Raw genomic sequence first — 24,930 nt, forward strand, 5'->3', positions numbered from 1 at the left:
TTTGATGAGCAGAAAGTTCAAAAGAACAGCATTTATTTGTAAATGTCTTGTGCTGTAACTTTTGATCAATTTAATGCATCCTTGCTGAATTAAGGCATTAATTTATTTAAAAAAAAAACCTGACCCCAAACTTATGAAGGTAGTGTCAATATCTACATGAAGTGGCATAGTACAATATTTGGCCTCTTTGGTCATTCGAACCATCAAGTTTTAATCCCACAAAAAGCTCTAGAACACAAGAGGCATCACATGATGGAAACCTAAGGTCAGTATATCCTGTTCTTTCTCCTTCACTTGCTTGTCAGAATAATAGTATGATAGGGTACATAAAAATTGCACTAGGCTGCATTATAACAGCAGTCAGTAATGCCAAAAACGCCTCTGAACAGTCAGACACATGCATTATTCCTTATTGGACTAAATCTGTCCTCATAGCTACACACAGGAGTGAATGATCATACTAGTTGAGACTAGTATTTGGCATTTTTTCGTCCCTGGAGAGGCCACAATTTGGACAGTATGCAGAGCAAACAGTACAGAGCCTTAAAAACAAAGCAGATGGGCATCGATAATCGACTTCTGAGCAGACGGTGCGCAACACTGAAGCTTTTTTCTTTTATAAAGCTCATCTGTGTGGTTGATATAACTGTGATGAGCAGTTCATCACTGCAGCAGGAAAGTGCTTATATATATATAAACCCCCTTTGGCTTCACATCTGAGAGAGGTGAGTTCAAAGCCAGTGGACACGTATTGCCTTGCTGAATGGAAAGGAGTCACGTCAGAGCAGGATATATACATACGAATAAAACGATTTTTCCATGAGGTGGCTGACAACATCAAAAAGAAAACAAACAGAAGAAAAACAAGAGGAAGTTTCTCTGAAAGATATCAAATCAATTTGATTATTCACATGCAAGATATTTGCAAATATATACATACATAATGTTGTCCATTTACACAGACATTTCATTTGGATGGTCTTATTTCGAACAAGCAGTAAAACAGACAGAGACACTCAAGCATACAAACACATGCACCCACACACAGATATTTACTACACGAACCTGACAAAACAAGCCTGCTAAAGCCTTCTCAGACTCCCTCAACAAACGAATTATTAAGCTGCCAGTGACATTTAACATGCAGTCTTAGCAACTGTCTGGTTTGCTTCTGAAACAACCCCAGAGAGCTTTGCATTTTCAAAACTCCATGTACAGGAGGAATAAACAGTATTTTGTATTTAGTGTCAGTTGTCACTTCTGATGGCTTCATTTACATTTCCAAAAGCAGTCTCTCTAACGGAGCTTTGTTCCATGGCATCAAGAATAAGCAAATAACGCAAAATATAGTGACAACTGTGCGAACCCAACTGAGAAGTGTGGGAAAAAACAGGAACTTCCTTACAGTATGATGCACCTAAAATCAATTGAGTCAAACACACACTCCACTGAAGTGACGAACAATCACAGACACACTTCACGATTCACATACACACAAATAAGGTGTTGGACATCCAACAAAGTCATGCGTGGCAGCTTTTCTTTTTTATACAAATATTTGTTCTCATAGATTATTGAAACTGAGAGCCGATCCATGACAAATTAAGTCTTCAAAATAAGTTTTTATGTGTCTAGGACTGAAGAAATTAATCTGTCTGCGATTCTCAATCCATATCAAGCCAAATGCTCTTTGCAAACTCATCCGAGATTGGCCATTTATGCTTACGGAAAATCTGCAATTCCAGCTACATAAATCATGAATCGATTTATCTGGTCTGCAGTCAATCATCCTTCAAACAATGTGATTGTCTTTAAAATTAAATCCCAAAAAGATATATATATACACATGTTAAATAGATCTTCTCCATCAAACTGCACGACCGTTCAAAATTTAGGGTGATTTTTGATGTTTTAAAACAACAAGGCTACATTTATTTGATCAAAAATACAGTAAAAAAAGTGATATTGTGCATTTTTTTTCATGTCAATATAGTTTATAGTTGTAGTAATATAGTTTAAATGTAATTCAGCAGTGATTACTCCAGTCTTCAGTGTCACATACTTCAGATATTATTCTAATATGGTGACTTGATGCATAATAACTTATTATTATTATTAACTTATTAACATCAATGTTGAAAACAGTTATGCTGCTTAATATTTTTTTGTGGAAATTGTGATATATAAATATATTTTTCTTTTATGAATAGAAATTAATTACAATATTATAAATGTCTTTGTCACTTTTGATCAATTTTATGCATCCTTGCTGAATCTTTTTTTTTTTTTTTAACGGTAGTGTACTATATCTGCCACCAAATCTTGCAGTCAGCGCTGAAAAAGGGGCATTGTTAATAATAATGGCATTGTTGATCAAGGTCATTTTCAATTTTGTGCAAACAAAGCAAAGTCTACTGTAATTCCACTGTGTCTGGAATCCACAGCCTTTCCAGCCATATTTATAGACTGACCACAACCAATCCGATGTCAATGGCACATGAATATAAAACAAAACAAATTAGCAATACAGCAGAATTCAATCTGCCTGAAAGCAGCTCCCTCTCAGTATGGCACAGCAAAGAGAGCACATTCAGGACCTAGCCAGCATTGCCCACAAGGCTCTTGTGTCTATTCTGATCAAACAAGAGCGTTAATGTGAACGAGAACAGATGGTGAAAATAGAACCAGCATAAGTGAAGTGTACAGCTGAGCTGCAGTCTAGTCACATGAAGCTGCCAGATGTGAACCACTGCCACAAAGATGACCCCTACTGCACGCCCCAAAGACAAACGGCTTGTTGTGCGAGTGAAAGCATAATCGTGTTTGAAGCCATTCCTCTCAGTCCCAGTGCAGCTGCAGATCATGAGTGTCCAAGAATTCAGAGGTGATGCCCAGTGGGTTGAGTCCACCTATGGGCCCGGGCATAGTGATGTCCAGCCACTCCATGTTGTCCAGGCAGGTGTCTTGGAGACTAAAGGACAGGGCGGAGGAGGAAGGCGGAGGCGGGTCGGTGAAACCCAGCTCACAAGTTTCCATTGGGGAGTTTGGCTGCTCCAGCATCTGGTTTTGCAGCTCCTCCAACAGGCCCAAAGTCCTCTGCTCCGGCTCTGTGTCCCCAACCAGCGTGCCCTCCAGCAAAGCCTCCAACTGGTTGTCGGAGTCCAGGGAGGCGAGGCTGGGCAGGGGTTCCACCATGAGCGCCGGAGGGGGTGCCATCTGCACCTGGGCGGGCGGTCGGGACAGGGCGGTGTTGATAGGCAGGGTGGTGATGTTGGCCGTGACGGGCATCATCTTAGGCACAGATGGGTCATGTTGACTAAAGGGAGTAATCTCTGCAGAAAAAAAATGGGGTGTAACAAGAATGTTGACATTTTAATAAAACATTTTTTTATATGTTTAATAGATCATGTAGATTTTTAATATGTTTAATAACCCTAACCCTCTCCATCAAACCATTCAAAAGTTTAAGGTCAGTCAGATTTTAAAACGTTTTTGAAAAGAGTCACTTATTTTCAACCATTTATTTGATCAAAAATACAAGAAAACGGTAGTTCTTTAAAATATCGGTAACACTTTACAATAAGGTTCATTAGCTAACAATAGTGAACTACCTTAGTTCTTCAGCATTTTTAAAATTAGTTAATATTAATTTCAAAATGTATTAACACGTTATTAAAATAAAAGGTTGTATTTGTTAACATTATTTTAACGCACTGTGAACTAACATGAACAAACAATGAACAGTTGTATTTTTAAAGCTGCAGGCCGCATTTTTTCCTCTTTGTCGCCATCTCTGTTCGAAATCTGCAATTGCAGTCATTCGCGGAATTATCAACTTTACATGAGTTGTAGTTCGACACCGCACAGCGCGGATGAACACATTAAGGAGAGTGTGCAGCTGTCAATCACCGCGCTGGTGTGGATACTGTCATTCAGAATCACAGATTATTCTTTTTGGAAGTATGACCAACATAATAATTTTCACCGGAAAATGTCATCTGAACAAGTAAATAACATCCACTTTGGTTCTGGTTCTGACATTGCAGTAAATCGCGCTGATTAAATCTAAAAATCGCTTATCACGCAAAACCGTGCAAATTATACTTTGTTCTCAACTTGTTAATGTTAACAACATCAGCATTGCGTGACTACATGTAATGTCCTTCCAATATGTATCCTTGTTTTCGCATGGGCCGGTTGCAGTCTCTTTTTTTCTGTAGCCACTCCGAAGTCCGAACGAAGTCTTTTGCATTTTACAACGGGTGAATCTGTTGTCACTGGTGATTGTCGTTTGAACCTTTCTGGATCCGCCATCAAATTGCTAAGTTTAATTATATCAAGTGCTGTGAGAAAAGGCTATAAATCTCCACCTCCAGCATCCTCACACGCAATATAGCCTACTAGCCGAGACTCCTTCTTTATGTGTACAGATGTGACGTAATGACGCAAAGACATGCTCGAATCTCCCACGGAAATCCACCAGTACCACTGGAATGAAAAACATTATAACAAGCTTACCGTTTTGAATCGAGCTAAGGCAAGCAGATGGCGTTGAACACTGCCTGGTTATGTATTTTCTCAAATATGTATTTTGGATCATTTTTAACCCCAAAAAAGCTACGGACTGCAGCTTTAAAGCAACACCAAGGAACTTTTCCTCTGCGGTCGCCCTACAGGTTGGAAGCGGAATTGTCCATTACCGCTGTCGTAAATAATTTAGCCTACCGCAGCCTACTGTCGCACGTGCACGTTCGCTGTTTATCCAGCACCGGCTTTGGAATCAACAATGGCAGACATCCCAACCAGCAAGAAGTCATTTCAGGGAGGTATATCTTGGTGACTGGATTGTTGACGGGGGGGTGGCGGGTTGACTAGCTTTCGTGAGGCACACTCGCAAGGTCTCTCGCTTTCTCCCTCACTCGCGCTATGTATGTTATGCGCGCAGTATGTTCTGTCTCGCATGCGCGCTCTAGATTCCGGCAGATTTGAACTAATTTGCGGGCATCAGGGAGACGCTATAGACTTGGGATGTCTGCAATGGCCATAGACAATTTGAGGAAGTGGTGGGGGAAGTGACGTATGCCGTAAAGCAGTTTTGTAATTCTTTTTTGTGCTCGAGTTCCTACCCGAAACCCGAAGTTACATGGTGCAAGTAAAAGCGATACAGACCACGTCAGGCTATGGCAGACGTGTCATTTAACCTATTGTAAGTCGATGTACCATCACAAGGGTCTTGGAAATATATTATGAAGGTTGAAAAGTTCCATAGTGTTGCTTTAACTAACATTAACAAAGATTAATAAATACTGTAACAAATGTATTGCTCATTGTTAGTTCATCATGTTAGTTAATACATTAACTAATGTTAATTAATGAACCTTATTGTAAAGTGTTACCAAAATATCTATAGCTTAAAATATCTGTTTTCTATTTTAATATAGTTTTTGGCAGTGATGGAAAAGCTGAATTTTTAAGCAGCCATTACTCCAGTCTTCAGTGACACATGATCTTTTAAAATTATTTGGTGTTCAAGAAATATTTCTTAAAATTATCAATGTTGAAAACAGTTACATTTTTTTCAGGATTCTTTGATGAATGGAAAGCTCATAAGAACAGCATTTATTTGAAATAAAAATCTTTTGAAACCTTACAACTATCTTTAATGTTACTTTTAATGCATCCTTTAATGTCACTTTGATGCATCCTTTTGATTATCCTGAATAACAATATTAATTTCTTCCAAAAAAATATTATTCAAACTTTTTAATGGCAGTCTATTTGGCACTGAATCTTGGAGACTTCAGGCTGTTACGACGCTGAAAAGGGGGCTTCTGGGAAATGTAGCTGCCTGGACTGCCAAGATGAGTCTGACCTTTTCATTCTTCATACTCACGATTATCAATCGTGAAAAAAAATCTGAATCTGAATTTATAGTGAGAGTTGTGGACAAATGGAAGTAATCTACAACAATATGACAAACTCACCTCCACTTTCTATTAAAATGTCAAAGAGATCATCCATCTGTTGACTTGTCGCTGTGGGAATCTGTGGACCGACAAAAAAATAAAATGACTTTCCAATTCAAGGACAGCACAGAAGGGCAAACAAATGATTAACTAAATTACAGCAGTAAACAATGGACGAGTACAGTAGTGCCTCTGGTTAACTGCAAACAAAGAGTCTTAAAGGGACAGTTCTCATGAAATTAAAAGTATTGCCCTTACCAGCATTAACAGAATTCTTTACAGAAACCATAACGTCATACAATAATAAGATAGTACACAAGAAAAACTAAATATGAAAATAAAACAGAACTAAAATAAAATACATTGAACATGTCAGATCCTTATACTTTGAAACATTTTCATACATATTTGTTCATTTATCTCTTTACCTTAAGTATCTTTCCTCTGTCGTTTATTCCTATCCTCCTATATAATATAAATGGTTAAAAAAGACCTCAACTCATCCTCATTTCATTCTGACCACGTATTATTTCCTTTCTTCCAAGTAACAGAAAATGAGAGAAATGAGAGCTTAGGTAGAGTATACATATTGCACTTTTCCATTCCCTGGTCCCTGGAGCGCAAGACAACACCAGTGTGATTAGAACTGCTAAATTCAAACCTGCTTTCACACTTTGACTGGTGCTGAGCCAGAGAGAGACTCACCTAGCGCTGGGCATATGTCACTGTTCAATATTTTCAAACACTTAATGTTTATTTTAGGTTTCAGACATTTGAATAATTGGGGGGGGGGGGGCCTTGCAAACGTTATTTGACGTTGTGTTTTGTCAGAATCTTATTGTGAAGGCCAATTAATTTCATGTCTTTTGGGAGGAGTGGGTGAATTTATCTGATGTAAATCCGACATACTCTGATTCTATACATTGAAGTGTAAATTAACATGATGGTGCTGATCAACTAAAATTATCATTATAAATGTGCTTAAAAGAAAAAATACATTTATTTACAAATATTTGAGAATCGTAATATCAGATATTTCACAATCTAGTCAACAAGTGTGTGAATATTTTGAATAAAAATTAAAAAGCTATTGTAGCTGCGATGTGTCAAAACTTTAGTCATGTCTTAAAGACAAAACTGATATTTTAAAACAGATCTGTGCATTAGTATGAATGCAGCCTATTAGACTGTTTATGATGTCATCAATAAAAATTAAACACCAATATTGCTGGGAAAATCCTTCATTGCCCTCATCTGATACTATAAGAACTTTTTGTTTATTGCTTGTAATGGGTTTCTTTGTTCCCCTTTATTACTTCATATTTGCTTTGAAATAATTATTGACATTTAATTGTTTTGATTTATTACTAATTTGTAGTTGTTTTAAAAAGTACTTGTAATTATATACCGGTAAGTAATGTAATACAATTCATACAGTTGATATTCAAACTCTGTAAAACTAAACAACAATTGTTTCAGAATCGGATCTTGATTCTGAATCAGATTGTGAGGTGCATAAAGATTACCAGCCTTAAAAGTAATGTGAAAATGATCATCTTAAAATACTCATGCAGGGGGCTCAGCTAGAATATTTTAAATGTCCGAATGAAAGGGTTAAAAAAGGTCAAGCAACGTCCATTGGAACCCTTTGAGATGAACTGACCCTTTTGCGCACGAGTCACATGGACTACTGTACACAAAAAGTGCTTTTTTTCTATGTTTTGGAGCTTGAAAGTGTCACCATCCCCAAACCATGTATGAAAAACAGAGGATCAGACAGAGGATCGCTTAAGAACTCAAGAAAATAATACAGGATTGGAACAACACGAGTTAATCATTGGCTGAGGTATAAGATTGCCTGCTGAAACATCCAAGTAATCAACACAGTATGTGTACGAGAATGCTAAGATGTGTAGAAAACATCACCTCAGAGACAGCGTGATTCTGTAGGCTGCGGGTCTGTTTGACGGCCTCCTCATACCGGGGCGGCTCTCTGTTCTTGGGCGTCTGGTTGAAAACTGGGGACTGCTGGATGTAGGTCTGTGAATAAAAAAAGTGAATGAACATTTAAGGCCGAACAGAACAGCAACACACTAAACATCTCAATAAGAGCAGGATGTGCTACCTTGCTTAGTGGCCCATTGATAAGGGCTGATGGGATGGGGGACGTCTGAGGCGAGATCCTGTTCTCTGGGGAGCTGCTGAGGAAGCACTGAGGTATCTCCAGGCCTGCTGGGTTCTCACTGGTACCGTGCTGGAAACCTGACCTCTCAGCGGTGCTCACAGGCAGAGTCTGTGTGAAGAGTAAACCAATAGGCCATGAGCATTCAGAAACACCCACTAGCATCATAGAGAGCATACGCCTGGTTTAGATTATAATCTTCTGTCCGCCCTTAATCAGAGGCTGCTCGGTACAAGAACAAGCCACCTCAGGTCACGTTGGCATGTGTCCGTACTGCACAGCTGTCAATATAAATGTTATCAGCTCATCACAACCAATGAGCTCTAGTTACTCTGGTCATCCAGGAATCAGGCCAGGTTCATTCACTATGCCAAAGGAATGGGCATCTATCTGGGAAACCTTAGCATGGTGCACTGTTGCCAGGACAGGCCAATTACAGTAGAGTGAAAGCCTAGAAAGAAATGAGAGCAGTGACTCCCATCCATCTCGCTGATGAATGACTCTGCTGGTCAGACAAAAACTAGATGATCCCGGAGCTCACAGATAATGTTCACTTGTTCTGATTGCTCCTGCTGGCACTGATCCTGTTCTCACTCAGGTTCCACAGTCATTCAATACTCTGTTAAAAAACAAACTCTGCAGTGTGGATAAAAGTTGTGATATATTAGCCAGGCTGATTAATTGGCTGACATTTGGTAATTTTGAGATCAACATCACTGAAAACAGTGTCTGCCGGGGGTTTTTACGGTAAGTGGTTTGACAATTTTTTTGATATTTTATTTCATTTTGTAGATATATCTACTCAATTATACTGAGTAAATAGAGCAGATTCAACCACATAAAATTATGTTCATATGACGCTACTAATTAACAATATATAATATAATGGTAACACTTTACAATAAGGTTCATTAGTTAACATTAGGTAATGTATAAACTAACATGAACTAACAATTAACAAAACAATTGTTACAGTATTTAGTAATCTTTGTAAATGTTAGTTAATAAAAATACAGTTGTTCATTGTTTGTTCATGTTAGTTCACAGTGCATCAACTAACGTTAACAAATACAACCTTTGATTTTAATAGTTAATAATATTAGTAAATGTTGAAATTAATATTAACTAGGATTAATAAATGCTGTAGAAGTTCTTGTTCATTCTTAGTTCATGTTAACAAAGGTAGTTGACTAAGGGTAGACTAATGTTGAATGAATGAATGAATGAATGAATTCATTGAATGTTAACTAATTAACCTTATTGTAAAGTGTTACCAATATAATATAATATAATATAATATAATATAATATAATATAATATAATATAATATAATATAATATAATATAATATAATATAATATAATATAATATAATATAATATAAAAAAGTAAAGTAAGTGAATAAAATAAAATATAAAAAGTACACATACACTACCGTTTAAATGTTTGGGGTCGGTAAGATTTTTAATATTTTTGAATGTCTCTTATGCTCACCAAGAATGCATACAGTAAAACAGGAATATAATTTGTGAAATAATTTAAATAACTGCTTATTATTTTTAAATATATTTTAAAATGTAATTTATTCTTCTAATGAAAAAGTTATGATGCTTAAAGGGATACTTCACCTCTGGAAAGATGAATGTGTATTTAAAATGGGTCATTTATGTAGAAGAAATGTGAAATTATTTTTGAATTTGGAGCTTTCTAGACTGAGAAAAGCCAGAAAATGTATTTTTGGCTTATGTGGATGAAAGACAACAACTCCCAGAATGCACTTGCTTCGCTGCCCTAGGAGGCCACGCCTACCGGTAACAGAGTGCAGTAGTTAAACAACAAGTCTAGGCTACTAGTGAGTCTCCGTGATGAGTCTGCCCGAAAATGTGTTTCGAGATCGCCCAAAATGTCCGGGATTCGGCTTTTGAGTTCTACAGTCGCTATTCATTATATTTACTGTGGCGACAAGCCTAGGGCCGCGGGAGAACGGCACGAGGCCGGTGGCATGATTACCGATGAGAGACACCTGTGAGACGCACCGGTCTCGTATCTCTCACGGAGGAGTGGGGATTTTCTTAGCAATGTTATAACGCACATCAACCGATCACTTGTTTAGCGTTCATGTAAACACTACATTCAGATTCACCAATCGGAATGAATTCAGTTAGATTGAAACAAAAGGTGTGCATGTAAACAATGAATGGCGACTGCAGAAAGCAAAAGCTGAATCCCGGACATCGACGGCCAGACATGTCCGGGAAAAAGAGGATGGTAACCCCTACTACTCAGCTTTCTCCACAGAACAAGAGCCTGCTAGCTTAGCTTCCAAAAAAAGATGTCTGACACTATGTGTACATTCTGTGAGTGAGATCCCACCCTCTATGGGCGGGTTGAGAACATGCGGGACAGCCCCTACTACTGACTGTAGTCTTTAGCCTCTGGCCAAAAAATCCTCCGATGACGCAAAATGACGATTTTTGCGTCATCGGAGGATTTTTTCCAGACAAAAAATACATAAATCTCTCGTCTCAGGGGGATATGAGGGTGGAAAGCATGGTAATTCGAAAATACTACAGGTTTTCTACTAATACAAAGCTTAATGCTAAATTCTGAAGTATCCCTTTAATATTTTTTTTGGAAACTGTGATACACTTTCAATTTACAAATAATAGAAAAAATAAATAACATTAGATAATAATTATCTTATATTTGTTACATTATATATTCTGAAGGAACATTTTTACATTCAATCATGAGACTGACCTGAACTAAGTGGTTGTGACTGAGCATCTGTTGTGATGTAGGACTCTCTGCTTTGGTGGGCTGTCGCTGGGGGGTCTGAATTAGACCTGTGCCTGATGGAGAAACAGCCTGCAAGACTGGCTACAAAAAAAGACATGGAAATTATATTTAGTATTGACATAAGTTTATAAAGTATATAACATATAGAAAGCAGTCAGTGTGTATTTTGTTACCTGTAGTTTGACATTAGTGTTGGGCAGCTGGATGGTAGTGGTATTATTCGCCAGGGGCATTGGAAGAAGGATCTGAGTGCCCCCATGCGGAGTGGTTAGCAGAGTCTGGGGCTGCCCTATGACCTGTGGCACCCCTTGGTGGCTGATAATGAACTGACGGAGAGGGGTAGCTGTCACCTGGCTGGGGTGGGCTTCCTCGAGCTTCACCAGAGTTGGTGTAGTGTGTGAACTCCGTGTACAGTTGGCAGGGACAGTGTTTTCTGTTTTGACAGATGCCAACATAGTGGTTGGACTGGAAAATGTTTTTGCAGGTGGAATGACTTGTCCACTCCTTTTCTCCACCTCTAGCTGCATCTTCAGTTTCTCCACCAGCTTCTGCTCCTGCTCCAGTTTACGCAGCAGTTCCCTGATCTGTCGCTCCTTTTCATGTAGTCTCCGGTCCTGCTCCTCGGGAACAGGAGCTGCCTTTACTAAACTGTGGTTTTGGGCCTCTGCCTGTCCCTGCATGGATGTGTCTTCTCTGCGATGAAGCTCTGAAGAACCAGGAGACACAGGCGGAGTGGAGCTCATATTTTCAGGGGGCTGCTGGATGGGGGAGAGGCTTGTAGTGGTGCTGGACACCTCCATAGGTGTGCTGCAGGGCTGTGTGTTAGGTCTTTTGCAGTTGTTTGGTGAAGTAGTGACAGGGTTTTCTTGGAAAGGCTTAAGTCGTTCAATAAGGTCCGTTTTTGTTCCTGACACCGGAAGACCACGTAACTTTAATTCCAGTTTCAGCTCTGCCACCTACCAAAATACACCCATTATTATTGAAGTTATTAGCTCTAAAAATATTAGCTCAATACAGAAAATAAAGTAATTTTTGGATGACCAAATATATCACTATAAACTGTTCAAAATAATCTGAATTCCGCCACATTTAATGAATATGATGCATATTTACACAAAGACATAAACCAACTGAATAAAATTTTGCATAATGGAAAAGTCATATTAGCTTTTTAATTCGTATTTATTATTAAATATTTATTGTACTTTTAGTTACTATACACTAACGTTCAAATGTTTGGGGTTAGTAAGCTTTTTTTTAAAGCTTTTATTCAGCAGGGTGTATTCAATTTATCAAAAGTAACAATTTATAATGTTACAAAAAAATTCTATTTCAAATAAATGCTGTTCTGTTAAACATTGCATTCATCAAAATATGTTTCCACAAATATAATAAAAAAGCACAACTATTTTCAACATTGATAATAATAAATGTTTCTTGAGGATCAAATCATAGAAGATTGGAGTATTTTTTTTTTATCAGCCATTACTTCAGTATTCAGTGTCACATGATCCTTCAGAAATCATTCTAATATGAAATTAAATTTTAAAATATATTAAAATAGAAAACAGTTATTTTAAATTGTAGTAATATTTCGCATTATTCCTGTTGTACTGCATTTTTTATTAAATAAATCTAGCCTTGATGAGCATAAGAGACTTCTTTCAAAAGCATTAAAAAAAACGTACCAACCTCAAACTTTTTTAACAGTAGTGCTTCAGTAGTGCTCTATATTATATATATATATAATATATATTGATGATAGTTTTAGTGTATAATTAGAATCTCTTGGTACCTTCATCTCCTCCAAGTTGGCTGGTAGTGTGCCAGCCTTGCGGTTGGAAAGGGTGCTATTGGGCCGCACAGGTGTTGCTGTGGGCAGAGACAACACGATTGAGGCAGGAAGGCTGCTGGTGCTGTTAATAGCGACTGTGGCACTGCTGTTTTGGCCCTCTATCACAGGCCTGACGAGGAGGGAAGCAGATGGGAAAAGAGGGGAGGAACAACCCTTAACATCACAGCAGAAACAATTTGTTTCTTTGACCCTAGTTCTCAAAAAAATAAACACCACTGAACAATGCAGCAGCAGAAAACAATGACAGTTAAAATAAATCTTGCACAAGAGATGGGAAAGGAAGCAGAGGAATAACCTCATCGACTTCCTACCATTAATGTAAAATCACTAAACAGGATTTGTTATTGGAAAACAGGTAATAGTCCTGAGTGCCACCAGCAACAAAAATGTTTTAGACATTTTCCACCTAAAACCATTCATGTACAGCCATTATAGTAATGGTTGACCAAACACATCATGGCTAGCCTCAAAAGCAAAAGATGACCTATGCCAAATGGTTTGGATTCACCGATTGGCAAAGCAATAGATACCGAACACAACAGAGCCTGATACACAGATTACAGGCACACAGAACTGGATCTCTTTGCTTACTTGAGAGGTGCAGGAAGGATGGTCTGGTAGTTGTAGTGCTGCTGTTGCTGTTGGCTCAGGATCTGTAGCTGCAAAAATAGCTGCTGTTGTTGTAGTAATCGAGCATATGAAGAGTCCATCGGGGCTTGGTCGGGTTCTTGTTTCTGGTCTGGGGGAATGTACTGATGATATTTCAACTTTTTCACACGTGGCTTGGCCTCCTTGCTCTTCTTGCTACGGCTCTTGTCCCCAGGTAGCTTAGGCTGACTCTGCTGTAGATTGAACAGAGATTTCCCATTTTGCATTACATCTAAATCAGTGGTTCTCAACCAGGTGGCCAGGGTCCACTAGGCCTAGGGATCCTCAACAAACTTCCAAATGGGGCCTCAAGATGACTTAAAATACTTTAAAATAAGGCAAAACATGCATTAAAATATGCTAAATTTATTTATTTATTTGAGCAGTAACCATTCTGCTCAAAAGGAGTGGGCCGAAGCAAAAGAGCTTATAAGCGCCCACCCCCAAAATTTAATACAAGAAAAATTCTCGTTTCACAATAACACAAGGGAACATAGTGCAAAAGCAACAAAACAACAACAAAGAGACAACAAAGTATCTGATCATGGTAGAAATACCCCTTATGACAAATCATTTCTTCTTCTCTATACTTTTCAAAAATCTTTTTTTTGTATTTGTATTTGAAAAGATTGATGTTTGGACTTCGTTTCATCTCCATCTCCAAATTATTCCACAATTGTACACCATTAACGGTAGGGCTAAAACTAAACCTAAAGTTTAAATCATCACGTAATTCATAACAACCAGTACGTTCTTGGAACCTTCTTTGTATTTGGCTTGGTAACAATTTGTGCCTTGCTTTGTATAGCATCTGTACTGATTGGAACTCAACAATGTCATAAAACTTCATGATCTTTGATTTTAAAAATAATGAGTTTGTGTGGTCCAAAAACCCAACTTTATGAGTTAATCGGATAACTCTTTTTTGCAACATTACTATTGGTCTTAATGTGCTTTTATAAGTGCTACCCCATATCACAGAACAATAATATAAATAGGGCAAGATCAAAGAACAATATAAAATGTATGCAGAGCTTTAATATGTAAAATATGCTTTACTTTTGCAATTACAAAAATGCTTCTTGATATTTTAGTGATTGTATATTTAATATGAGAGTTCCAAGTGATTCTATCATCTATAATAACTCCAAGAAATTTGATTTCATGCACCCGCTCTATAACAACACCCTCTATCTGGATTGCTTCCTGAGCAATGGAGTTATTGTTGCCAAATATCATCATTTTACTTTTACTCAGATTTAGTGATAATTTATTTTGTTTGAACCACTTATTAACACGTTTGAGTTCCAAGGTAACAATTTGACACAGTTGTTGTAAATCATCTCCCGATGCGAAAATATTTGTATCGTCTGCAAACAAAATAAACCTCAGTATTTGTGATGTTTTACAAATATCGTTTATATACATATTAAACAATTTTGGACCCAGAATGGAACCTTGAGGAAAGCCACACACAATTTCTTGACAACTCGATTGATGATCTCCTATTGTCACACATTGTTTTCTATTTTTTAAGTAACTGGTAACCCACTGTAGTGCTACCCCTCTAATCCCATATTGTTCTAGTTTGTTAATTAATATGTCATAATTTATTGTGTCAAATGCTTTACTTAGGTCAATAAATAACCCTATTGCATATTTCTTATTGTCTACAGCATAAGTTATTTCATCAATTATATCAAAGAGTGCATGCGAAGTTGAACAATTATTCCTAAAACCAAACTGATTATCTGAGAGTAATTTCTTTCTTTCAATAAAGCTATCAAGTCTAGAATTGAAAACCTTCTCTAAGATTTTTGAGAGTAAAAGGGAAACAGGCCTGTAGTTAGTAAAGAGATGCTTATCTCCTGCCTTAAACAGAGGAATCACTTTTGCTACTTTCATTCTATCAGGAAATTGGCCAGTTTGCAACGATTAGTTACAAATGTATTAACGGCTTACAGATACTTTCAACAACACTTTTTAAGGTCTTCATCTATATCATAATAGTCTGAGGAGGTTTTATTTTTACACCTTCTAACAATGTCCAGTATCTCATTTTCCTCAAAAAAACTACATATTTTGGTCCCACTTTATATTAAGTGGCTTTAAGTACAATAGACTTGAATAAAAAAAAAAAGGTTGAGATCCACTGATCTAAGTCAAGGGGGTTTAATACATTTTTGTTGTTTTTCCCTTACTATAAAAGCCAGTCCTTTACTGACCTTTACTAGGGTGGGCCCAGACTTCACATGGGCCACGGTGACTAGCTGTGGCATGGGTGCTGGAGGGCTAAATGATTGCTCATTGCTAGAAAAAGGTTTGAAGAAATTTGTCGAAGTGGTGGCGACTGCAGGAAAGTGCTGTGAAAACAACAAATAATGAATCTCAGAATACTGCAAAACTTGAATCACCAAATTCTGTATTTTTGCATCATGAGCTCCCAGTGTTCTGTCCCTGAAGTCAAAAGAAGGAGGGAGACCTACCTGTAAAAAGTTATTGGGCACTGGTGAAGACCCCTCTATGATCTGGACCTCCCCAGGTGAGGCTGCAGAACACTGGGACTCCTGACTTCCTGGCTGCTCGGGTGAAAACGCATCTCCACTGTCCTCATCTACTTGTTCTTCTAGAGTTCTGGGGTACTGCATCTGACCATCTACCCAATGAACACAAAGGACAATGTATCATAATTCATACACGTGCAATATTACCCTAATTTAATACCTTAATCATAGTGCACACTTTCACCAATTATGGCCTCCTTGACGCTGGAGTCCACAGGTAGGATGTTCTTCTCCACCAGCTCCATGGGGCCGGGGCGTTGAGAGATCTTTTCATTTAAGTCATCAGCCAATCGAGCTCTCTTCAGTTTCAGCTGGGTGGCCTGCAGAGAAGGCTCCGCCACAGTCTCTGCCAAACCACCAAAAACCAATGAGAATCAGTGCAACAATCACTCAAACCCACACTCGTCCTCAAACACCACAACAATCACACAACGGTCAACTCAATCACATAAGTAAACAAGACAAGTACGGCATCTGGCTGACCCTTCTGAACATCAATTCTTCTTGCTTTCATGGAATTAGGTTGTCCTGATTATCTCACTGCTTTATGCTGAACAAACTTATCTGCATAGTTTGGGGAAATTCATATTTTCATAATGTACCAAGTTAGGCTCCCTGTATCAGTTTCAGCACTCTCCCAACTACTGAATATATGCCACTGCTGTTGAATCTTCAGCGCCATGGCAAAATAAATAATCATTTACCGCAGTTGTGAATGTGAGTTTACATTTGTATTGAATCTGATTAAATAAAAACACTGTGTACCACAAAATAATGGCAAGAAACATTTTGGGAAGAAACATTTTGCAATTCCTTTTAGTGAATCAAAAACATACACTGCAACCAGTGTAGCAAGATTCCTGAAACAAAAGACAATTATACACTGATTCTTTTAATGAATATTTAAAAAGAAATTGTGTTACTGGGTTGAAACACACACACACACACACACACACACACACACACACACACACACACACACACACACACACACACTCACACTCACACTCACACATAAATAGAGTATCAGAGAGAGAATTTATTTACATATAAGTAAAATCATTACATATTCATAACATGTTATAATGTTATAACTGAAATATACCCAAATGAATCAGAAATGACTCAAATCAAATCAAACTGAATCAATGGTTTTGGATTCAGAATTGAATCAAAAAATTTGTATTGATGCCTGGCTCTACTAACCAGCTACAGCTACAGCTACAGCTTTGTTTAGAAAAGATTCAACAAAACATTTCCCAGCGTGCAGATTAGCAGCCATTACATGTCTCGTGAATGGAGGATTACCTTGTAAAATGTGCATGCGAACCAACTCGGCCCTTTCTGGGCGGCTGCGTATTTTGTGCTTTAGGAAAGTTTCAGTCTACAGAGAGAAAGGATACAGAGTTTCAGAAAACGAAACCCCTCTGTAATTCAGGGATCATAAAGTAACCATTATAATAATCTCCTCTGTGCTTTGCAAATAACAAACACATTTACAGAAGGCTTAAGCTACTAAATCAACTGAAAGGTTTCACATGTGTCCCATTACTGAGAGCTGGGGACCCCTGAAGAGGTTTCATGGAGGATCAGAGACCCCAGATGGCTGAGGAAAGTGGAGGAGGACTGGGGCTCGGTGCCCTGCTCTTACCCTGGCTCTCTCAAGGCTGCGGATCTGTTCGTGAAACGCCGCAGGGCTCTTCAGGGCTGTAAAGTCACACACACAAGAAGAGAATCAGTCTCATGAGGACACAAGGCCATCACCCACACACTTCAAACAGACACGGCTCTTTCATCTCCCCCAGTTGTTTCTAAATGTTGCAGCGCCTTGTCTCATATATTACTCAGAAAGGAGATGGAGGGCCCACACAGAGATTAGCACGCAGACTACACTGTGCCGTTCAGGTCAGACAGCTACCTCTTAATCCCTGCAGAATCTGTGCCTGATATTACACTGAGTTATGAGACAGCATGCAGTGTAATCCCATCAATCAGCTCGGAGATGGCCAGAGAGAAAAAAAAAAGTATATTTAAGCATGAGTGTGAGAGATCTCACACACTGCTCAGTGACTTAGCTGAACGGAAAAGTGGTTATGAGCAATAACAGAATGAGCTGAGGTGAGCGTTTGCAAAAATACCATGTGCATTGGTCAGCCATGCCCGGCTGAGAACTACGATGATGAGCGAGAGAATAAACAACTGATTCAAAAGCAGATGTGGTGCAAAAAAAAAAAGAAAACCCACAGCAACAACTGATTTCCTCTCTTAAACACAAAAGCAGGAAGGTTTGCTCACACGACTTAAAGCATGGTTCGTTTTGTGTAGGGACAGTCAACTTAGGGACACTGTCAAAGATAATAATAACCACAATACAACATATGTAATAACATGTAATGTGGGCACAAGGCCATGTTACCATTCAAAAGTTTGGGGTTTGTAAAATCTGTTATTGAAAGTCTCTTAAGGTCATCAAGGCTGAGTTTATTTGATAGAAAATAAAACACTAATATTATAAAAAATTATTTACATTTAAAATAACTATTTTCTATTTTGATATATTTTAAAATGTAATTTATTCCTGCAAATTAATCCAGCAAAGCTGAATTTTCAGCATCATTACTCCAGTCTTCAGTGTCACATGATCCTTCAGAAATACTTCTAATATGCTGATTTGGATCTGAAGTAACATTTCTTATTACTATCAATGCTGAAAACAGTTGTGTTGCTACTATTTATGTGGAAACCATGACACATCAGGACACTTTATTGAATAGAAAGTTCATTATAGGCCTATACATCTTGTTGAATTATTAATTTCTTTCAAAAAGAAAATTTCACCAACCCTCAACTTTTGAACATTACGTTTTTTAAATAAGCATTTTCCAAATTTTCAAATAATTTTAAATGAATGTGAAAAGAAAATTCACATTTAAGGCCCGATATACTTCAAGCAAAATCGAAGAACGAACTGGTGTGATGTCATTTCGAACAAATCAGGCCAAAACAAAGTTCGTTCAGTGTCCATTTCGGGAGTTCGAAACAACTTGAATTTCGGCGGTAAAAATTGTATGCTTTTCCTATTAAAAGTGTCCTTTTCAGCTAATGTCATGAGTGCCTCTTACTTTCCACCCCCTCACCTCCAGTCAGTATGTAACGCCCACTTTTCACAAACCAAATAATTCATGATGGAAAAAATTAAGTCCACCATACATTTTTTTCTGATTATAAAGGAAAAATGGGCAGCAAAATGGCATTTCAGGGCATAAAACGTTCACATTTTAACATATTCAGTTAAACAAGTGATATTAGTTTTCATCAAAGGGTAGGTAAATATGAATCATCTTCTCGCTTCTATGCTGGTATACGCAGCAGTGTAAGATGGCAGGGGCTGTACTCACGCGGCATGATGCCCTGATCAACGAGCTGCTCGCGGGTGCGTCTATGCTGTAGCCTCAGCTGGAGAACTGTTGGAGAGAAGCAGAAGCAGTGTTATGTTCTTGACCCAACCTCTAGAACAGGCTTGTCAACAACTACACACAGAATGGGACTTTTCCACCTGATTAGCACAACTACACACCAACATAGACAACAAAGGGAAATCTAACCTTTTGCACAACCGAAATCACACATTTCCTTTCTAGCATTACATAAGAGCAACCATTAAAAAAAAAAAAAAAACCTAGACGTTCTTCCTGCTACCAAAACAACAGGCTCTTGAGCGACCCTTTTTTGAAGGGTGCTGCTTGGAAGACTTCCTGGGAAAATTCTCAAGACATTTTTCTTTGCCTTCTTGGCTGAGCCTCCCGGATTTACTTGGCTGATTATAAAAACAGCTCAAATTGGTCAGAAAGGCAACATGATAACGTCTGACATTAATCAAGAATCATGAGCACCATTAGCTGAGAATTTATAAATGTATGACGGCTGGTGCAACAGCTGCACGTCACACGTGCCGATAGCGTGATATAATTTTAGTCAAAGATTAAACAATTCTTTGTTGTTGTTAATGTGCAGTTCTTGTAGCTCAACATGGCACTAGCAACATCATGCACATACATTATGCATACTGATAAAATATTTACTTTAAGTCTGCCAGTGTCAAATGCATAAATGTAAAAAATTATGTTCTGCATGTGAAAATGCAGGAACAGAGAGGTTAAGTCTGACTGAAATTTTTTTTTTTTTCACCCACTATGAGTCAGTTGACTCGTAACAAGGTCAGCTGAGGTCGAGCAAACGAAACTCTGGAGGGTGCCGAGGACACATAATTGGTAGTCTATAGTTTTCACTATGAATCTACACTATAAGTTTTTGCACCACTTGTGACACCAAAGGGAACTGTATAAACAATGACTGTATTAATAGTTATAAATACTTTGTATGACTGAGAAAGTATGTTGCATCAAAAAAATGACACACTTCAGCTTTGAGAGGAAGAAAGAATGTACCATGAAGGAGATAATAATGGGGCATTCTGCATTCCCAGTGCCCTGACTACACTTGGGGCACAAAAAAAAAATCATCTAGGTCCCCTTGACTGCACAACATAACATTGCAGCTTTTTAGGTTGGGTTATTCCACATGATGAGCAAAACGTCTTACATCATCTTGGTGATATAAAACATCTTTGAAGGGATCTGAAAGGGTGTTGAGATCACACTGTTTTGAGTTTCAGATCCTTTCAAATATTTTTTAGTTCTGACAGTCAGAGTCTGTTCAAACATGGCAAACAAAGTGACTCAGTGGTTTGAAAACAGAGACAATATTATATATGTCACTACCATTCAAAAGTTTGGGGTCAGTAAGATTTAGTTTTTTGTTTTTCAAAAGAAATTATTACTTTTACCAAACAGTTGATGGACCCCACTGTCTTCCATAGTAGGAAAAAGGGTTACACTTTATTTCGATAGTCCACTTTAGATATTCTACTAACTATAAGTAACTTTGCAACTGCATGTCAACTAACTGTCATAGAGTATTAGTAGACAGTAGTAGACTGTCAGTAAACTGTTAGGTTATGGTTAGGTGTGAGGGTTCGGGTAAGTAGAATAAGTTGACTTGTAGTTGCCAAGTTACTTATAGTCAGTAGAATATCTGTTGGGGGACCATCACAATAAAGTGTTAGCAGATATTAAGCATACAGTCAACTAATACTCTAATGAGAGTTAGTTGACATGTAATTGCAAAGTTACTTATAGTTAGTAGAATGTCTAAAGTGGACTATTGAAAAAGTGTTACCGGAAAAAAAAAATACTATGGAAGTCAATGGGGTCTCATCAACTGTTTGGTTACCGACATTCTTCAAAATATCTTCTTTTGTGTTCAGCAGAAGAAAGAAATTCATACAGGTTTGAAACAACTTGAGGGTGAGTAAGTGATGACAATTTTTTTTTTAAGTGAACTATTTCTTTAAGTTGATCAAAAGGGACTGTACAGACATTTATCATTTTTAAGAAGATTTCAATTTCAAATAAACAGTTCTTTTGAACTTTATATTAATAAAAAAATCCTGAAAAACAAACGTGTCACAGTTGCCACAAAAATATTAAGTAGCAAACAAAGACAATAATAATAAATGTCTCTTGGAAACCAAATCGGTAACACTTTATTTTAAGGTGCTTGTAATAAGCAGTAATTAACAGTTAATAAGACACTTATAAGACCTTATAAGATGCATATAAGATGCATATAAGCATTAAGTAATTATAATAAATAAACAAATTAAATAATAAATTTCTCAAGTATCAATACATTGCACTTTTAGAACAGCCGAACAAACATAAATGGTAACACAAACTCCCAGTCCCTTAAACATTTACCTTCCCAAGAGGGAGTAGTTTCCCTGATCTCTTCAGGGCCTGGACCTTTAATTAACCCTTATATGAAGTAGTTAATGCTTATATGCATATTATATGCATCTTATAAGGTCTTATAAGTGTCTTATTAACTGTTAATTACTGCTTATTACAAGCACCTTAAAATAAAGTGTTACCACCAAATCATTATATCAGAATGATTTCTGAAGGATCATGTGACACTGAAGACAGGATATAGCTGATACAGCTGCTGAAAATTCAGCTTTGCCATCACAGGAATAAATTACATTTTAAAATATATAGCTTTTACTGTATTCTTTATCAAATAAATGCAGCCTAGGTTAGAATAAAAGACTTCTTTTAAAACAAAACAAAAAAAACTACATATATATATATATATATATATATATATATATATATATATATATATATATATATATATATAACTAATAATCCTGATATTGATATTTTTAGTGAGGTTGTTTAATCAGTCTACTGTTCTTTACCTGTTAGACAGTTTGCATGGTAAAACCCTCTTTACATTCATTCCTTAATCCTTACTGCAGAAACAGGGTTGACAGGGTCGCATCACATCTGTGTTTTGAGCATATATGTTTCTAAGATAGAGTGTCACGTGAAAAATGATTAATCTCAAGACTCCTGCATTCCATTCAGCAATTAAGAAATACATCTTATGTAAACAACCACTACGAAATGCATCCAATCAGGCTCAGGTGAACGTGAAACCAGCCAAATTATACAGGACTTCCTTAAGACCTATTAGTCAACTAGTCGATTTCGAAAATAAGTAGCTTTATACATCCCTATCGTGCCAATCTATGCCGGCCTAATGCTCAGATGAAGATGCCATTATCTTGAACAATCTCTGACTTTTGTTGTGCATCTGATAGGCACTCAACCTTGATTATCCGCAGATAAATTACCATAGTTCTCTCATGAACAGCCAATCAATTCTAGCGTAATTTTTTTCTAACGCTATCATGCTAATTTCCATAAGACCTAAGCTTAAACAAAGCATCATGAAGCCAGTAAAAGCTATTCAAAATAAACTAAACCTATATGCCCTCAACGACAGGATGACAACCACCTCTCAGAGTCGAGCAGCAAGCCGCAGAACCTGATATGATGTTTCCTCTGCAGGTGTTATGAGCCTCCAGTCCTAAGCAGGCCATGCCGTCCGCCCGTCCTGCCGTCCGCTCAGAGAATCTCAGCGTGGGCTCCTGACAGCACCAGAGCTTTGTGAATAAAGCACAAGGACCTCGTTCTTCAGGACTCTCCATTCACTGTTAGTAGCTCCAGCGAAACTGGGGCTCCCTCAGAAAAGACAACATCTCTGCTCCACCAGCAGCAAGGAGGGAGCAGAAAGACCAGACTAGGTTTAACCCCTCCCTGCCACTAAAAGTTCATATCTAAATCCTTCAAAAGTGCACCTCTCTTTTTAAAAAGTTTTATAGAAGAACAATTAACTTTCTCTGTAAGGTCAAATGGATCATGAATGCTTTACTTTTAAGATTTGAAAGCAGCAAAAAAAAAAACAACAACAAAAAAAAACAGTAAGCATCTTGTTTGACAGACAACCAGAGGATGAGTAACTGACACGGGCCATGCTCTGCCAAAGTGGTTTACATTTCCACTGACTGTGACGGTGTGACCTCAGCATAGCTAGAGACCTAGAGGAGCAGCCCTCACAGAGCTGCGAGCTACCGCATGCACACAGCGCTGTCCTGTGACCTTTCACATGTCAATCAAATGTCTGCACCCAAACGAAGAGGCAAAGAAATGTCAGGAGTCTGGAGGCTGCTTCTGTGCATGGAGGACTGAGGGTGACAGAATGGAAAAATAGCTTCTCTTTTTCAACAGGTACAGAAATAAAACTTTATCTAATCACCTGGAAATAGAGGCAAAACTAAACAGGATGTGGCGTGAATTGCCAAAATGAAATAGCGGAATTTAAGCAGGATGTGATTACAACCGGGCAATGCATACCATTTCAGAACATGGGCAACTTTTAATCCTCACAATAAATTCACCAAAAATGGGCACAAAAAAAACAACTGATGATAAACATTTAGCCAAGAGGGACATCTAAATCTAAATATCTTTTTGTTGGCCGACAAACAACTTTTTTTGTTTTATTTCAAAAAATTTCAGAAGCCTGCCATTTCCCAGTATCAGATGTGTCAAGAATAAAACGGGCTTCAGATGCTGATTTGTCTGAGCTGTAGGTAAACTAATATCTTCACCACCTGTTTTTTTTATTTTCACATTATTACTGATAAAAAGCTGATGCTATACTATTTTGTATAAATATACACTACAGTTTAAAAGTTTGGGGTCTTTTTTTATTCAGCATCCTTGCTGCATTAAATTGATCAAATATGACAGTAAAGCCATTTATAATGTTACAAAAGAATATTCCCAAATAACTAAATGCTGTTCTGCTTTCTATTCATTAAATAATCCTGGTAAAATGTCTCAAAAAATAAAGCAACATTTTCAACTGCTATATTGTGCATCCCTAATTCATTTAAAAGACTCAATCCAGCTATTTTTTCGCAGCCAGTTACTTACCATTTTTGCGCTCGTTAAGGGGGGGCAGCCTCTGGGCGGGGTGCAGGGTCAGTTCGCCCATCTCGTGGGTTACAGCCTCACTTTGTGGGCTGGGTGCCAACAAACCCCCAATCCCAGCATCCCCCTTGATTTCCATGTCTCCTCAGTGAGGAGTCAAGGGTCTCGCTGGGGATCAGCAGAAGATGGGGTCACAGGAAGCTCCTCACTTCAGTTTCTGCAAAAGACAAATTCAGTATTCAGGAGAAGAAAAAGGTGAACGGCTAAAAGTTACAAAAGGAACTTGGTCCAAGGTTTGCAGGCTGTGTATTAGTAACACTTGAAAACATAATTGAAATGGAGCTTTTGGGAATGATGTGATAGGTCAAGGATGTGGTAAGGTCTGTAATATCACTTTAGCCATACGGGACAACCAAAAATACAGAGGATGTGTTGAATCTACGGCATACAGTGGCTGCTGTTGAACATCTATCAAAGTGCTAACAAATAATAAAAATGAGCCTCTCCACAGAC

The 24,930-nt window shown here is 37.8% G+C and overlaps 1 protein-coding gene across 1 annotated transcript in view; it reads right to left on the bottom strand.

The window, feature by feature from the left end:
• Window positions 1–2,153: 2,153 nt before the first annotated feature.
• mrtfba (myocardin related transcription factor Ba) overlaps window positions 2,154–24,930 on the bottom strand; it is a 33,892-nt gene continuing 11,115 nt past the window's right edge. The window contains exons 2-16 of the mRNA XM_056255414.1: window positions 24,421–24,634; window positions 19,411–19,476; window positions 17,664–17,719; window positions 17,321–17,396; window positions 16,191–16,358; window positions 15,935–16,104; window positions 15,674–15,811; window positions 13,392–13,642; window positions 12,741–12,909; window positions 11,119–11,901; window positions 10,907–11,026; window positions 8,092–8,259; window positions 7,893–8,006; window positions 5,985–6,045; window positions 2,154–3,332 (exon numbers count right to left, since the gene is read on the bottom strand). Coding sequence (XP_056111389.1) covers window positions 2,839–3,332; window positions 5,985–6,045; window positions 7,893–8,006; window positions 8,092–8,259; window positions 10,907–11,026; window positions 11,119–11,901; window positions 12,741–12,909; window positions 13,392–13,642; window positions 15,674–15,811; window positions 15,935–16,104; window positions 16,191–16,358; window positions 17,321–17,396; window positions 17,664–17,719; window positions 19,411–19,476; window positions 24,421–24,556 — 2,970 coding nt within the window. The 5' untranslated portion in view covers window positions 24,557–24,634 and the 3' untranslated portion in view covers window positions 2,154–2,838. The remainder of the gene's footprint in view (window positions 3,333–5,984; window positions 6,046–7,892; window positions 8,007–8,091; window positions 8,260–10,906; window positions 11,027–11,118; window positions 11,902–12,740; window positions 12,910–13,391; window positions 13,643–15,673; window positions 15,812–15,934; window positions 16,105–16,190; window positions 16,359–17,320; window positions 17,397–17,663; window positions 17,720–19,410; window positions 19,477–24,420; window positions 24,635–24,930) is intronic.

Source organism: Rhinichthys klamathensis, unplaced genomic scaffold (genome assembly GCF_029890125.1).
Source record: "Rhinichthys klamathensis goyatoka isolate OS25496 unplaced genomic scaffold, OSU_Roscu_1.1 h1tg000121l_1, whole genome shotgun sequence".
NCBI lineage: Eukaryota > Metazoa > Chordata > Actinopteri > Cypriniformes > Leuciscidae > Rhinichthys > Rhinichthys klamathensis.